The sequence below is a fragment of the Blennius ocellaris genome (genome assembly GCF_963422515.1).
Source record: "Blennius ocellaris genome assembly, chromosome: 1".
NCBI classification, from domain to species: domain Eukaryota; kingdom Metazoa; phylum Chordata; class Actinopteri; order Blenniiformes; family Blenniidae; genus Blennius; species Blennius ocellaris.
Window position 1 is genome coordinate 31,232,085 of NC_137650.1, and position 15,107 is coordinate 31,247,191.

Consider the following 15,107-nt stretch of genomic DNA (forward strand, 5'->3'; position numbering starts at 1 on the left):
CTGACAGAGAGAAGTAAATCCTGCTGGTTTACCAATCAGCTTCTCCCATAAAGTTGTCATTACCTCACGTTGTTTAGCGCTTAAGACTCCCACAGAATTACTGCAGAGGGAAGATAGGAGGAGGGAAGCCCCAGCAAAGACACTTTTCACTGGAAATACGTTTTAAATATAGGCTCTTGTTTAAAAGGAACAGTTCTCTTTTTCATCATTTAATTCAAACCATTTATCTTTTGCATATTTCAGATTTGTTACACCAACTGAAATAATTTAGGCCTTTTCTTTGTTGATGATGTCTATATTAACTGAAAATCCATGTCAACTCTTCTCTAACAAGTTCAAGCAAAAGGTAATTCGATAACTCGCAACCAGAAAAACGAGCAAAGGTTTTTTTTTCATCCGTTATCTAGTTTGACATTCCTGTGTTTGTGAGGCGAGTCCACGTGGCACAGCAACATCCTGTGAAGTGATATCAAGCGACAAATCAAATGTTACTAACTGAAAAGTCAACCAAAAACCGATCAAACCAGAAGAATGAGTCACTGGGGGGTTGGGACCCAAATAGCTTCAATGACTGAACAGAAATGACACAAGTTGTCAGTGTCATATGTTTTTGTCAGATTGCAGTAAAACCTGCCAATAAAAAGATTAGAGGTGAAAGCAGGTTGGTGTCTGGACACATCACCCGTCCATTGCAGGGCAAAAACAAAGAGACAGTTTCATTCACACCTAGTTAAGAGTTCACCAGTTAACCGAGAGCAAAAAGGATTTTGGACTGTGAGAGACAACTGGAGAAAATCCACACACACAATCAAGGAACAGATGCAAATTTTACACATAAAGGCCAAACTGAAGATCAAATTCTCCAAAATTGTTCATCACAGATGCACTTCAGGTACAAAACCCTTAAAGTACAAAGGCCCAGGATCCACCATGACTTACACCTCCAGTAGCCAACAGTTGGAACCAGAATCTGAAACCAGCCCCGCTGTTGGTGAAGAGGAGCCACTGAGGCAAGGCTGCATAAGCAGTACATGGAGGGGCGGGGCTTATTAACACATACATTTCTGTTGGATGTAGCATCGGGTTACACCCTCAACTGCATGACAACTCAGACTTTCAACACAATTTTACAGGAAGAAAAAAAATTTGCAAATTGCTGCCTCTTACTTCCTATTTCTACAGAAAGCAGCACATTTGCAACAACAAGGTAATGCAGCAACAAATGACCTTGAAACTCAATAACATGTTCAGCCTGGGATCAAGCCTGAACACAGTGAATGCTTTGCAAAGCAGCCGCCTAGATTCACACCAGTTTCTAAAATAAAAGGATTTTACATTTTTACAAAATGTATTTACAGATCATCACACGCGTTTATAATGAGTCACAGTATCGATTGTAAATGAATGGCACAGGCCTCAGTTTTATATTCAAGGCTTTCTGTGTAGCGGTTGCATGTTCTACCTGCATGGGCATGAACTTTTAGGGGTACTTCCTTCATCAATCAAAAACCATACATAAGAGGTTAGGTAATGCATGATTGTCTAGATCAACCCTGTGATGGACTGGGAACCTGTGCAGGGTGTATCCTGCCTTTTACCTCAGACAAGGCAGGTACAGAATACATAGAAATGGACCCGATCGTTGATAGTAAATACACACATCCACTGTGAGCATTGACTTTTGTTCTTGTCATATCAGTAGCAGCTGGATTTTAGCAATGGAGTTGATGAAATGTTATTGCTTTTCGTAAAATATATCCAAAACATGTACAGCCTAAAAGCTGAAGGCAAAATACTGGGACGTCGAGGTGATTATGTATCATTATTTGATTAGTAAACATTCAATCAAATGATTATCCATGTCGACGATTTTCTTCAAACCGCCACTCTCCTTTCTCTCCTCCCCACAATTAAGCGCTTCTCCTCCACTTTCACTCTCGTGTCACAGAGAAGCGGGAGGAAACGTGTCACAACCTCTCAGCTACACCCAGAAAAAAAACAACGTCACCTGCTGAAAACATCTGCTGAGTGAGTGATTTATAACCAACGTTTACATGGCTGCAGGTAAAGAACGCCGTGAAATGCGGACGCCATGCAAAGCGGCTGGAACATCCCGACTTCGAATATTGCAAAGTACCAAACGTCATCAGTGAAATCTGTGGCGAGACTGCCTGACATTGTTCGCAGTCTGCTCTGAGGAGGGAATGTGCAGTGAGCAGCATGCAAGGATTAATAAACATCAGAATCAGACTGAGAACATGTCCAACGGCATTCCCGGCGACACTGAAGGTGCAAACGGGTCAAAACAAAAATGAAAGAAGCAAAGATGCAAAGGTAAAGTATTGCAGACAGTCAATTTTTACAAATAAATTTGAAATCTTGGTTGTCATTGTGGGGAATATGAACAGTTTATAAAATAACAGCATTGCGCCTCTGTCCACTAGGCCTGCACAGTATTAGTTGAAAATGAGATATGTAATGAATTCCTCCAACAGCGATATGATGTGATAAATAAAAACTACTTGATTTTATTTTCCTTGATTTTTGTTCTCAAGAAATATTGACGAAATCAATGTCAATTTCATTATAATTTAATATTTTTAAAATGACCAGATTCCTGTGACAACATCCAGTCCGGCTCGATCTGCGAGTGCTGTTGCGTACTAGCATTTAGCCAAGGCTCTGCTCTGGAGTGACGTATGCTTTTGCCATGAATTCCTTTTCACCCGCACTTTTCTTGCTGGTCTATGTCTCGTCAACCATTACAAAACTCACAAAACCCTTCCTCCAAGTGCATTGTGAACTCAGTCACTCACAAATATCTCGGACAGCAGGACTCCATCCAATTGGCCAAACTCAAGATATACTGCACAGACATTTTGTCCACTTACCCGACTTTACCATTAAGTTGCACACAATATTTAACTGAACTTCTTTTGTTGGGGGAGTGTGCAATAATTCTGAGTTTATACTCCTCCTGACAGCAACATGAAGTATCTCTGCATGGAGGTTCCATTAGCGTTGGCTTTTGTCCACGGTAATTGCTTTTATATTATCCATGCTTTTATTCTTTTAATCCATTTCAACTGTGTTAATTTTATTTGTATTGTCTGTATCTTTTATCTATTTTATGCAACGTGTGAACTGTGCACTTCTAGGTCTTGTTTATTCTTTTGTACAGCTCTTTGGTCCACTGTGGCTATTGTAAAGTGCTTTATAAACATAGTTGGTATGGTATGTTATGGTATGGTATGGTATGGTATGGTATGGTATGGTATGGTATGGTATGGTATGGTATGGTATGGTATGAGCAGTGTTGAACAGGTATTACTTTCTCTTTAGAAGAGATGTTTGAGAATGAGCTTTTATAATCTCTGTAATTTTACTTAATGTACAAAAAGAGACAAGTACAATTAAGAGGATCACTTTAGGAATCAGTAATTCCAGAAACCTCCATGGTATTAACAGCTCAGCTAATGTGACGCAATTCCTATTTTTTGAAGGACATAGGGAAGCACCGATGCATGTTCTTTCACATCCTATCTGATCCTGATACCTGAATTTGGATATCTGCTGATACGATACTATTCCGATACTTGAGCTCTGTTTGCTTTAAAATTATTATCATTATCATTGATTTTATATGAGGCTGTAACAAACTCTTCTCTACAGGCAAGTTTGAAATGTACAAATGTATGCATGTATTCTCTCAAAAGGCAACTTGAGGTAAGAATAAGGTCGGAAAAGGAAGCAGTAAAAACTATTTTTGTTCAGTTTCGACAATGTGGGGGTCTGCGTGATGTCACCATCTCATAATAAACTAGTTCTATCTTTAAAACCTGCAAACTGTGGAACGGAATTCCAGACTCATTACTCTGTCTCATTGAGACCCGCCTCTCTTCAGGAACTCCATTGCACATTTTGCCGCCAGCGAGCGGAGCAGCTGGCAGGGAAACATTTGTTGTGTCATTTCAGCAACAGTGAAGCACAGACGTGGCTTCATGGAAATTTGCGATCCGTGAATTATGTTAGGATCGGCACCCGATATCGATACTGGATCGGACCGGCCCCATCCCGAGAAGGATATATAGTAACTCTCAAAAATAAATTGTGCAAATATCTTGAACAACACAGCCTGAAAGAGCTGAGGAACCAACCATTTAGTTTTCTACCTCATTTGGAAACCATTATGGACGAGCAGGTCACTGAGCATTCAAATTAGGAGTGATAATGACCGCGGTGGGCTGTGTGAGCTTCACGCTGCGTCGGTTGCTTCTGATGGGAACATGCAAATGGGAGCGATAACCTGCCGTTTGCATCTCTCAGCCGACAGACCGACAAGATGTGAAGTCACGAAGGCATGCTGATGCTCTATTGCACATCTGACAGCGGTAGTGTTATAGTAATGACAGAACCACAATGCATTCCTGCAGTTGTCCCCATAGGTACATTCTCACACCCTGCAGAGCACCTGTCACAAGCATTCCCATCATGCCGTGCACTTCAACACACACTCCCAGCATACCTCCCCAGCAGGGTTCCCGCTGCAGGCTCAGATGTTCCCCACATGGAGCCCAATCCACCTGAAGTGCAGCGGAGAAACAAAACAGACGCCTCCTGCAGACAAGGCGCGAGATCAATCCACCCGTCACTTGTTTAGACAAAATAAACCCTTTGCTTTATGCTGGAAATCTCAATGGGAACTTTGTTTTACCATATAATGTTTTGAATGTGTTATTAGTTAAATAAACCATGTACTGGAGTAGGAGTGCCTCACTAATCCTGAATTAATGCAGTCCCGACACGCAGATGAAAAGGTTAAAAGTTAAAGCGGTCAGGAGACGCAACCTGCTCATTCTCCAGTAAATAGGAGTTCCGTGAAATGCTCAAGTTGATGGGTACCATGAGCAAAGAAGACAGATACAGCATCCAACTGTTGGCTTTCACTAAATAACAAGTAATGAATCCACTGGAATTTCACTTATGGTAACTCAGTTCCATAACCAAGAAAAATAATTATAATGCAGTTCTAGTGTCAAAAGAAATTACATGACAGTAACAGTACTTTAAAATATCTTCCCAGCTCTGGCCACCTGTATTTCCTTTCTTTAAATTATAAGCTCATCTTTAATAATCTTTTGAATAAAACCGGCAAAAACCATGCATGTCAAAGCTGTGTAGTTTGGAACACTTTACTATACAACAAGTTATTCCCAAACACTGTTATTTTCAACTAACTCATCCAAAATGACACTGCCCAGTCCCTTCTTAGGTAAAACCACAAGATTAGATGGAAAAAACTGATAACAGCAGTCTTTTCAGGAATTTCCTGAACATCACAGATGGATGACAACAGCAGAACAGGTGAGGCAGAGCGGGAAGGAAAATGTCCTCACCGCAGACATACATTCAGCATTTCTTTTTTTTTATTTTTTTAAATCAAAATCAGAGAGAGCTGCAGCAGTACAGACTTCACTCATTCACACCGGAACATGTTGCTATGAGAACGGGGGTTTCTGTGGCAACGGCATGAGATACTAAAGTCAACAGGGACTGAGTCACTTCCTGTCGCATGCGATCCTTCCTCTTTTCAACATGTGAGCCCGCGGAGGCATCAAAAGCTATAAGTGTGTGTGTATGTGTGTGTGTGTGTACTACACACTACTTTTACATTCACACTTGATTTCAAGAGTAGCCGTTTCTCTGTATTGAAATTACAAATTACATTTCTTTCTCCGTTGTGGGTGTAGAACCGCAACAAATAAAAAATGGTATAAACATGTACATTTAGTTATAAAACTTCATAGATATACTACAGAGACACGTCGCACAGACCTATAGCGTTTAACATCGACTGACATCGCCAGTGAAATAACTCAATTGAGCAAAAAAAACTAAACATTTAATGAATGAAATACCATCCAGCATTTCAGTTAATATAGAAAGTAGCCATACATATTTAATACATGTTTTCCAGTGCCAAGCTTTATGAGAAGACAAGAACATTTGCTGAATGACTTTAATGCAGGTATGCGGCGCCAAACTCCAGCTCTTGAAAGAGTTTTGAGCTTTTGTTGGACTGTCGGCGCAAACAAGCTGGTGAGACTCAGTACAAAAGATGTGAAACCTCATCAGAGAGCAGACTGTAATCCTCAAACTGTAACTTGAGCGTAAGACGGGATTAAACGATGGTTTCCACCCCACTGAACTGCAGTCTGAGTGCTTGAGGCTTCGCATCGGGATTTGTGTCTGCAGATGCCGAGAACGAATAAGACCATCTTCATCTCACATTTTCATATACAAGTTTATCCGACTTAGCAGGAGGCTGGGGCCGATCACAGCTGACCCCGGATCTGGTCAGACCGCCAGGCCATTACAGGGGAAACACACAGCCAGGGAGGGGAAAAACGAAGTAGCGTCATATTTACAGGATGAACATGTGGACTCCGCTCAGAAAGGTCCCTCAGCCCCGTCCTCACTGTGAGACAAGGGTACTAACCACTCCACCACCTTGTGGCCCCGCATCCGGAAGTATTTCTTGAAATTGACAGTGACAAAATATATTTTTCCACTACAAATCAAACTGACAGTATAAACAGGATCTGTTCAGGAATCAGCCATAACATTGCTACCACAAAAAGTGCATGTATTTAATAAGTGGGTGGATTATTATTATTTTTTTTGTAAGATTATTTCAGGGTCGTTTTCATTTCATTTTTGTTGATGCAATGGTTAGTTAATCACCAGTATGGCTTAATTTACTTCAATCCTTTCATGGTGTCCACCAGCATCCACTGGTTACATGCTGAAGCGCAGAGAGGATCCAGTTCAGCTGACTGGCAGCAGCAGGCTCCAATCTTTCCTCCACCCTCTTACCTTTTGGCCTCCTCCAGGTGACACAGGTACTCGTAGGCCATGTTCTGCTGCCGCCGCTCATCCATCTCCTCGGCTGTGAGTCGCTCCATGCCATCCAGGACCGCTGCAAAACCAAAAAATACAAATATAGTTCAAACAAAAGCAAATGACAGCAATGTATGAGAGTGAGACCATCTTGATTTTTATGACATTTTGGCTGAATTCAGAGCGGGAACATGACTGATCAGTACTGTATGTGTTGAGTAAATTATGCACAAACAGTGGCTTATACCATGTTTTCTTCTTCTTCTTTTTTTTTTTTTTTTGGTTGCATAACTGGGAAAATGTTGCCATCCAGACACAGGCCCCTCCAAAGCTCCACAGAAGAGACTCATTATTCATCTGTGCAGCCAGTTAACATGAGCTCAGCCCGCTGCTGCAGGGGCCTGTCTGGTGTGTATGAAGTAGTCATGCCTTTGTCTGTAAATGGCACGCTTATTCATACAATCAGAACAAAAAACAATGCAGCGGGAAGTTATGGGGCAATTCCCATGAGTTTACACAAGAGTGGAGCTGCACAGCAATGCTCCCCCAAAGCAGGGGTTTTTTTTTTTTTAAACAAATTATGGAGAGTGGGGGCATATGGTGGAGGGTACAAAGAGGCCCCTGTCACATCTGAGGTGGGAGGGTGGAAGCCGGTATGAGGACACACACACACACACACACCATCAACAGGTAAACTCTGACTGCAGTAAAGTGAATGAGGGAAAAAGAAAAAGAAAAAAAAACTACAGATATACACACAATGTGAAGAGTTTGGTTCAAAGTGGAACAAATTCATACAACATCCCCAAATATGATTTAGACTTTTTTATATATATATATATATATATATATATCTTGGGCGTTGGTTGTGGAGTGCAGACAGAAGAGCTCAACTCGTGTCAAGGTTAATCTGCACTGTTTAAAACATCAGAGGCAAGAGGAATAACTTTTACTGTAAAAACTTTGACGCAAAGTGGCACAAGCAGTTGAGTAAACAGTGGGAAAACAGGCCTTTGTACTCTGCCAGGTATTATAATAATAAAAAAAAAATTTTAAACCAAACAAACGCGGAAGTCATAATTAGGCTGGAACCATGCTGTCAGAAATCAACTCGACCTGACTTGTGGGCGCAACAAGCTGAGAAAAATAGACATTTGTCAGGTTTGGCAGGAGTTTGCATGAGAAGAAGGAGGCGGCTGTGGTGTGAGGGGGGTGTGTGGTGGTGGTGGTGGTGGTGGGGGGGTGAACCAGCCTGGATCTGGGGTGTAAAAGTGAGCAGCAAAGGGGGGGGGGGAAGAAAAAAGAAAGAAAGAATAAAGTCTGAACTTACAGCCATATCTCGGCCGGGCCCCGTCTGTCTCCTCTGAAGTTGACATCCTCCCTCTCTTGAGAAACGCAACTCCGCGGAGGAGAAAAGTTTTACGCGCAGCCTGAACAAGTCCGGTTCCCAAAGTATCCGCAGCTGAAAGACGCACAGATCCGAGAAGAGAAAGAAAGAAAGAAAGAAAAAACCGGGAAGGACCTTTCGGCCCTCTTGTTCCTCCTCTGCAGTTGCACTTTTTTTTTCTTTTTTTCTTCTTCAAACCTCACTGATGTCACTGGGTGTGTTCCTCCTATAATCCAGAAGTATGCGTTTCAGGAAACAGACCTCTGCAGCCTGCAAAGGCGGCCGCACTGCGGGCTCAGCGCCCCCTGCTGCCCGCCGCGGACAGGAGCCAGGGGACAGGCCAGGGCCTGGACAAACTGAGGCTCGGGGACCTGCCAGGGACAAAACGGGACAGATAAGAACCAGAAAAGCAGACCATGGGAGCAGGAAGTGGTGCGCTCTGGGGGCCTCATTGGCTCCATGAAGGGAGCCCGTTGTTATACTGATTGTTTTTTTTTTAAAGTCAACCACATATAACTCATTCTTATCAAGGAAACTATCACTTGTAGCAATTATTTTACCTATTAAATTACCTTTATCTTAATAAAGCAAAAACTGAAGTACAAGAGAGCGACTCCAAGATGTAGTATATAACAAACCTCCTTCCTGCACTTTGTAAAGAATAAAAAGGTTTTGAGACATTTTGGAGGAGAACACAGCAGCTTGTCAAGTATCCTGTTCTGACTCTTTGATATCCTGTTGCACACAAAAAAAAAAAAAAAAACGCACTAAGTCCTCTTCAGACCTAAACCAAGCCTCCTCTCCTAATCCAGCCTCTCGTTCTTTCTCACACATACTTATGATTCTCTCGATGCCTGAGATATTTCAGATGGGTAAATTGCTGTAGAGTTGGAGTGAACCGTAATACAAGCGAATCGACATGTGCAGTTTCTGGTCGGATTTTATAGAAATCAAGACTATAAATAAAGTGCCAATAACCAAATACATGTTTAGATGGTACGAAATCCCAAATTCGGCTTGCAGTTGTTAAATTGATAATAAATGAACTGCCTTGAGCAAATCATCGAGAATTTTAATTCCTTGATCACTGAAACTGGCGTCCAGGAAGGAAATCTTTGTTTTTTATGATAGGATCCATTGTTGATGGGAGATCCCATTGATTTTTAGACTTTCGATTGTGTTCATCATAAACGGGCTATTTTTATTCTCAGGTGGAACTATACATGATTCATCTGTGACCAGACTGATTAACAGGGGCCATTTTACCATCATCAATTCAATGGTTAGACCAATAATGAGAATTGGAGCTCTCAAAGAGGTTTTCTAAATTATATATTTTTTAAAATATTATTGTTAAAGGTGGCAGAAAAATATGTCTTTAATTAACTATTTTAAAAGTTCAGCCTCTTACTATTTTATATGCATGTATAGTTTTCTATCTCAGTGTTTCATGAGATTTCTGCACTGGCTCCTGATTTTGGATTATTGCTGGAAGGAGTTCGTGTTCGAGAAAACTGGTCTCTATATGCAGTGTCGGGGTTAATATTTGCTGTGTTTTTATGGTTTTTTGAGGACAGCAAACCAATTTCCCTGAGGGAATAACGAAGATACCTTGGACCTTTTGACCTTTACAACAAGAGGTGACATCAGATGCTACAGGCAGGTAATTTACACCGTAGTGTAACAATAACACATAAAAACCATTGACACACAATCCTTCCATTCAGTGTTCTTGCTTCTCTCTGAAAAACACACAACGTGTGTACTTGAACATCTGGAGGGTGATCGAGAAAAGATCGAGCGAGACAATATTAAATGCTATCAGGACAAAAAATGTTGCATCTTCCAGAGGGAGCCAGATCAACAATAGAAAAGTTTGAATGCTTTTTTTTTTTTTTAGGAGGGTTGACATTCTTTCCTAAACTTGTTGTCTTTGGTTTATGTTTAGTTATTCCCCTTCCAAGCCTGCAGCAGGGGACAAAGGAAGCATCACTCTGCATGTTGTCCTCTGAGCCTGGATTACACCATTACAGTTTATATATGTGAACCAATATGTTCTGATAAAAGATGATGCCTCACAACAGTCGAGTCAACTATATGCACATAGGCTGTATCGCCTTTTCTTTTTGTTTTGTTTTTTCAATGAATGATACTTTAGTGGTGATGAAGGTGTTTTAATTTGGATAAGTGATTTTTGAGTACAAATCCATTAACAGTACAAAACGTATCAAAATAGAACATTGTACTTCACAGGTCATACTTAAACAAAAAAAATTAAATGTGGTACATTTTAGAAACTAGACAATGTCAACACCACCCCATGATAATATGCTAAATAATCACAATTCAGAATGGAACATTTTCAGGCTTCATATTTTAGGTTCACGTCTAAAACGAATTGATTGTCATGATGGAACAAATAATGTTTGACAATTAGATTTAATCTCCACATTCCATATCTAGCCTCCTCCACTACACATGGTAGTATTATTCATATTCGTGCCCTGCCCTCATCTTGACATGTGATGAAGGTTTCACAGACTTTCAAAATGAAAACATTAGTCAAGAAATGCTCAACCCCTCCCCCCCCCAAAAAAACATGAATGATATATGAGTAGCTTAAAGCAAAAACAATGTTTAATATTCAATATATAATATTCAAGCAGTTTCTGAGAGTGTGGCACAACTTTTTTTTTTCTGGTCTCCTGCTTCCTCATTAGCTCTGCTTTGTAGAATGATCACTAATGAAGCTCAGTGACTGGTAATGTTGTTTTATTCGGGTTTTTTCTTTTCTTTTTTTGTAAGGATTCCTCCTTCTTAATGTAATGAACTGATCTGAGCGCTGCCGTGCGCGTCGTGCCTCCATCCATCCATCCTGCAGACCTTCTGCGGCCTCCCGGGCGGGGCTCCGTGCGTCTCTCGGTATAAGAGAGCAGAAGGTCCGGCGGGTGGAGGGAGACTCTCTCGTGGACCTTGCTGCGACCTTCTTGCTCCTCCTCCTCCACCAGCCTTGATCGTCTTGCCTCGTGCCCGGGACCACCGCCCCTGACACCCCCCCCCCCCCACCCACCTCCTCCACCCGGCCCACCTCCAGCACCATGGACAGCTCCGGGATGCTCCGCGGGCTCCTGCTCCTCGGCCTACTGTGCGTCCTGTGTGACGGCCAGGAGCCGCAGGACGCCTCCGCGGAGGACCTGGGGGAGCAGAGACTAGAACCAGCAGCCGACAGAGACCTGGTTAGTACCGATCCGGAGAGGCTGCAGTGGAGAAAACGCAGGCGCCATTGCTCAAAGTGGTGATTCTTACAAATTTAAGGGGAATCAATAATTAGTTTTGGATGAGTATTCTATATTTCCCAGCGTGCAGCACAGCAACAATTTGGGAATAAAAGAAGGAAAATATTTCTAAATCATTGAAAAGTTGTGCATATCTAATTCTTCTCTCATTTACAGACGTGCATTCCCAGAAATATTTTGCAGGAACCATCACTGATTACAGTCTATTTAGTCGCTACACATTTTGCTATATGCGCAACTTTATCAAGACTCCTGTGATATTGAGAATTATGCATCTCTTTTTTTTAATCAACTTCCTCAAGTGTAATGAGACTTCTTGTCACATCTGTTATGCAATGAATACAAGTTGAAACCCTCAGCTCATTCTTAACTTATTTCCTCCAATGAATATTTAAAACTGGACTTGGTGGCGACAGAAAATGACGCACCTGAAATAAGTTAATATTAACTAATCCAACTGCAACAGAAAAAAAACATCTTAGAGTTTCGGCAACTGACAAAAGGTTAAAAAAAAACAACATTTGGAGCTTTGAGTCATTTGGTAGGTCGGTTTGCTTCTTAACGAGGCTGCAGGTTTGATGACCTTATATCCCGGATGCCACTGAGCAAGACAATGAACGTCAAATTGCTCCTGGGGTGTTATTGAGCACCTTGGTAGCCGTCACCAATGGTGTGTATGGGTGAACGTGATTAACAAAGTAATTGCTCGAGGCAGCAGTGGAAAAGAGCTGTAAAAGTGAAATCCCTCCACCATTATAAAGGGAAGTAAAAAAGGTTTTCTATTTATTCTATTTACCACGACCCTTTTTTAATGTATTTCTAATTGCATTTTTTTTAAATAGTGAGAATTCTTCATATATTAAAACCACCAATGCAATGCAATAGTTTAGCATCCAGTTAAAACTGCATGCAAAACATGAAAACGAGACATAATGGATGTAAGAGATAAGAAATGAATCAACATTGAAAAAGCATTGTGTGCAGCTAGTATTTTAGGCGTAGTCTCACCTAAAATACATTTAAAATACATTGTGTAATGTTTTCCAAATTAAGTGATGTACAGTGTTTTCTTTTTCTCAGATTTCTTTATTCTTTCTATTATTCCTGTTTTTATGTCATTTTCACCATCTGATAACCTGAGCAAGCCCATCAAACTTACCAATGCAATCAAGTCCAACACAACATTTTTTTTTAAATTCAGCTTATGTGTTATTCCAAACGTGTAAAATTAAACTCAGTAAATGTAAAATGATGTATGATGCTTGCAATTTTTAGTTTCAAGAGGCTCAAGTTAAAGACAAGGAATTTCACATTTAATTTAATATTTTAAACATTTCATTCTATTTAACCGCTTAAAAATGTTTAGAATCTATTTAGTGACACAAAGCAGCACAAAAGTGGATTGGTGGATGGATCATACAATATGGTAAAATGTCATGATTCAACCAGCGTGTCATTAAAAAACAATATTTAACAATCTTGTACATCCTCATATATCACTTTCTCTTCACTGTCATTGTGTTCCTCATTGTTTCGACTATTTGTGTTTCTTTTCCGGTCAGATCGAAGCTCTGGAGAGTCTGCTGGGCAGGATGCACAGTCCATTCTCCAACACTGAGAAGCGAGGGAGCATCCCAATGGTAAAACACACTTCTGCTTTCTTTGATATCAGTGCAGCCCCAAGAGTGTAATTTACTTACTCTAAGACGGCTTAGCCATGACTCTGCATTGCATTCGCCTCTCAGTCACTGTTTAATTAAACCAGTTAACACAAGATACCTGCCACTAATTAAAAGATAACAAGAAAATGCCAACAACAGTCTTTCACTCAGTGCAATTACAAACTAATCAAGAACATTGGCCAACTCCAATTGACTGAAACTGAAAAACTGCAGGAACATTTCAATCCTCCCTTGTATCCTCAGTGCAAATATATTACTCATTTGGGCCTAATTAGAGCCAATGAACACGATTTAATTATTCTACTTAAATGTGTCAAAGTGATATATATTGTTCCCTTTTACCATCTGTTGAATAAATCACATTGAATTGATGGAAGGAATTATAAATAATGAATCAGCAGCAGACATTTCCAATTAACGTTTTCTTCACAGTTTCTTACAACATGAGCCAAATACCTTCAAAATAGGAATATGAATTAAGGAAAGGCTTTTTGTAACATATAGATTAAAAGTATGAGTCTGTGAGGAGGATTTATTGATTGCAATAACTGAACAGAATAAATTAATAGGACTTTTTTTTTAATTCCACTATTATAGATGTGTGTGTATGTGTATATATGGTGACCAGAACTTAAAGAATATATCCATGTGAGTATATCTACTTATCCGAGGGTCTTAAGCACATGACATCAGACAGGGTGATCAAAAAAACATACAAAAACAATAAATAACGCACCACATACCATAAAGATTATAAAGATACAAACATCTTGGACCAAGACGATGAATTCTTAACAGGGATAAAAGTCATGAAACATATTGTTTTCCCCATATTTATGACAACACAAGTATCAGTGTTTTATGGAATTGAGCGCTACTCTGTGATCAGTATTTATTTATTTATGCTGCAAAAAGTAAATTTACATCTTCACCTTGTTCTGTTTCTTCATCTGGAGAATAAGTCTCATAATTCTTTCTCCAAAGTGGCAAAAAGTTAAATTTTACAGCTTAATATTGAAATGGCCAAACTTTCAGGTTTTTACCAGGTTTTTTTTTATATCAATTCAACATTTTCTCTGACAGTAGTGAGAACATTTGAAATGGGAAAGCGTCTTGTGTCATTCAATGTGAATCAAGGATCACTTGAAATCACGAAATACATCTTTCTCTCTTCCCGTGTCTTCCTCCTCTCCTCAGTGCGGGATGGGCGACCGCTGTGCCATGAAATACGGGCCTCGCATCGGGAAGCTCTGCGACTGTAGCAGAGGAGCCAACTGCAACTCCTACTTGCTCAAGTGCATCTGAAACCCCGGGGACTTTTCCCCACATCAGCAGGACCAAACACACGCCAGCACACTGCTCAGCTTCCATACAGCCACTCATCGTCCATGTCCACCATTTATTTTGGTTACGCCTTATTAATGCCTGAAGATAAGCATGGATTTTTCTTTCTTCATGACTGATGGAGTGTACTATGTTCTGTAGCATGTAAAAGTTTCATGTTTCAATAAACACATGAGTCAACATGTGGTTTAGCGTAGTTTTTTTTGTCACAGTTTACTGAGCTCTGTGGTATATTGGGTCTAAGTTGATGCACTTTGTGTTAAACACAAGAGGATTCTGCACATTATTCAATTTATTTTTCCAATGTTAAACTATAATATCAACAAGAAGTGTTATAATTTTGTATGTGGCAAAATCAAATTAGCCCTTGGGCCTTATCTGAATTAAAAATACAATGTAATGAAATTGAAAGCACTATTGATGCCTTAACATAAATCAAACATGCTATTAGGGCATGGCTTGGTTAAACCCTGAGAGTCTGTTTCATACATATTTCCT

The 15,107-nt window shown here is 40.3% G+C and overlaps 2 protein-coding genes across 2 annotated transcripts in view; one reads left to right on the plus strand and one right to left on the minus strand.

Annotated features, from left to right (window-relative positions):
- The window catches only part of iqgap1 (IQ motif containing GTPase activating protein 1), a 51,326-nt gene extending 42,881 nt beyond the window's left edge, over nt 1-8,445 (minus strand). Inside the window, exons 1-2 of the mRNA XM_080495848.1 lie at nt 8,231-8,445; nt 6,877-6,979 (exon numbers count right to left, since the gene is read on the minus strand). Of these exons, the coding sequence (XP_080351974.1) occupies nt 6,877-6,979; nt 8,231-8,276 (149 nt within the window). The 5' untranslated portion in view covers nt 8,277-8,445. The remainder of the gene's footprint in view (nt 1-6,876; nt 6,980-8,230) is intronic.
- A 2,940-nt stretch (nt 8,446-11,385) lies between these two features.
- Nucleotides 11,386-14,570, plus strand: cartl (cocaine- and amphetamine-regulated transcript-like; the record flags this gene model as incomplete). The annotated part of the gene is made up of 3 exons (XM_080494746.1): nt 11,386-11,523; nt 13,146-13,223; nt 14,463-14,570. 3 exons carry the CDS (start codon nt 11,386-11,388, stop codon nt 14,568-14,570), a joined length of 324 nt encoding a protein of 107 aa, XP_080350872.1.
- Between the last annotated feature and the right edge of the window lie 537 nt (nt 14,571-15,107).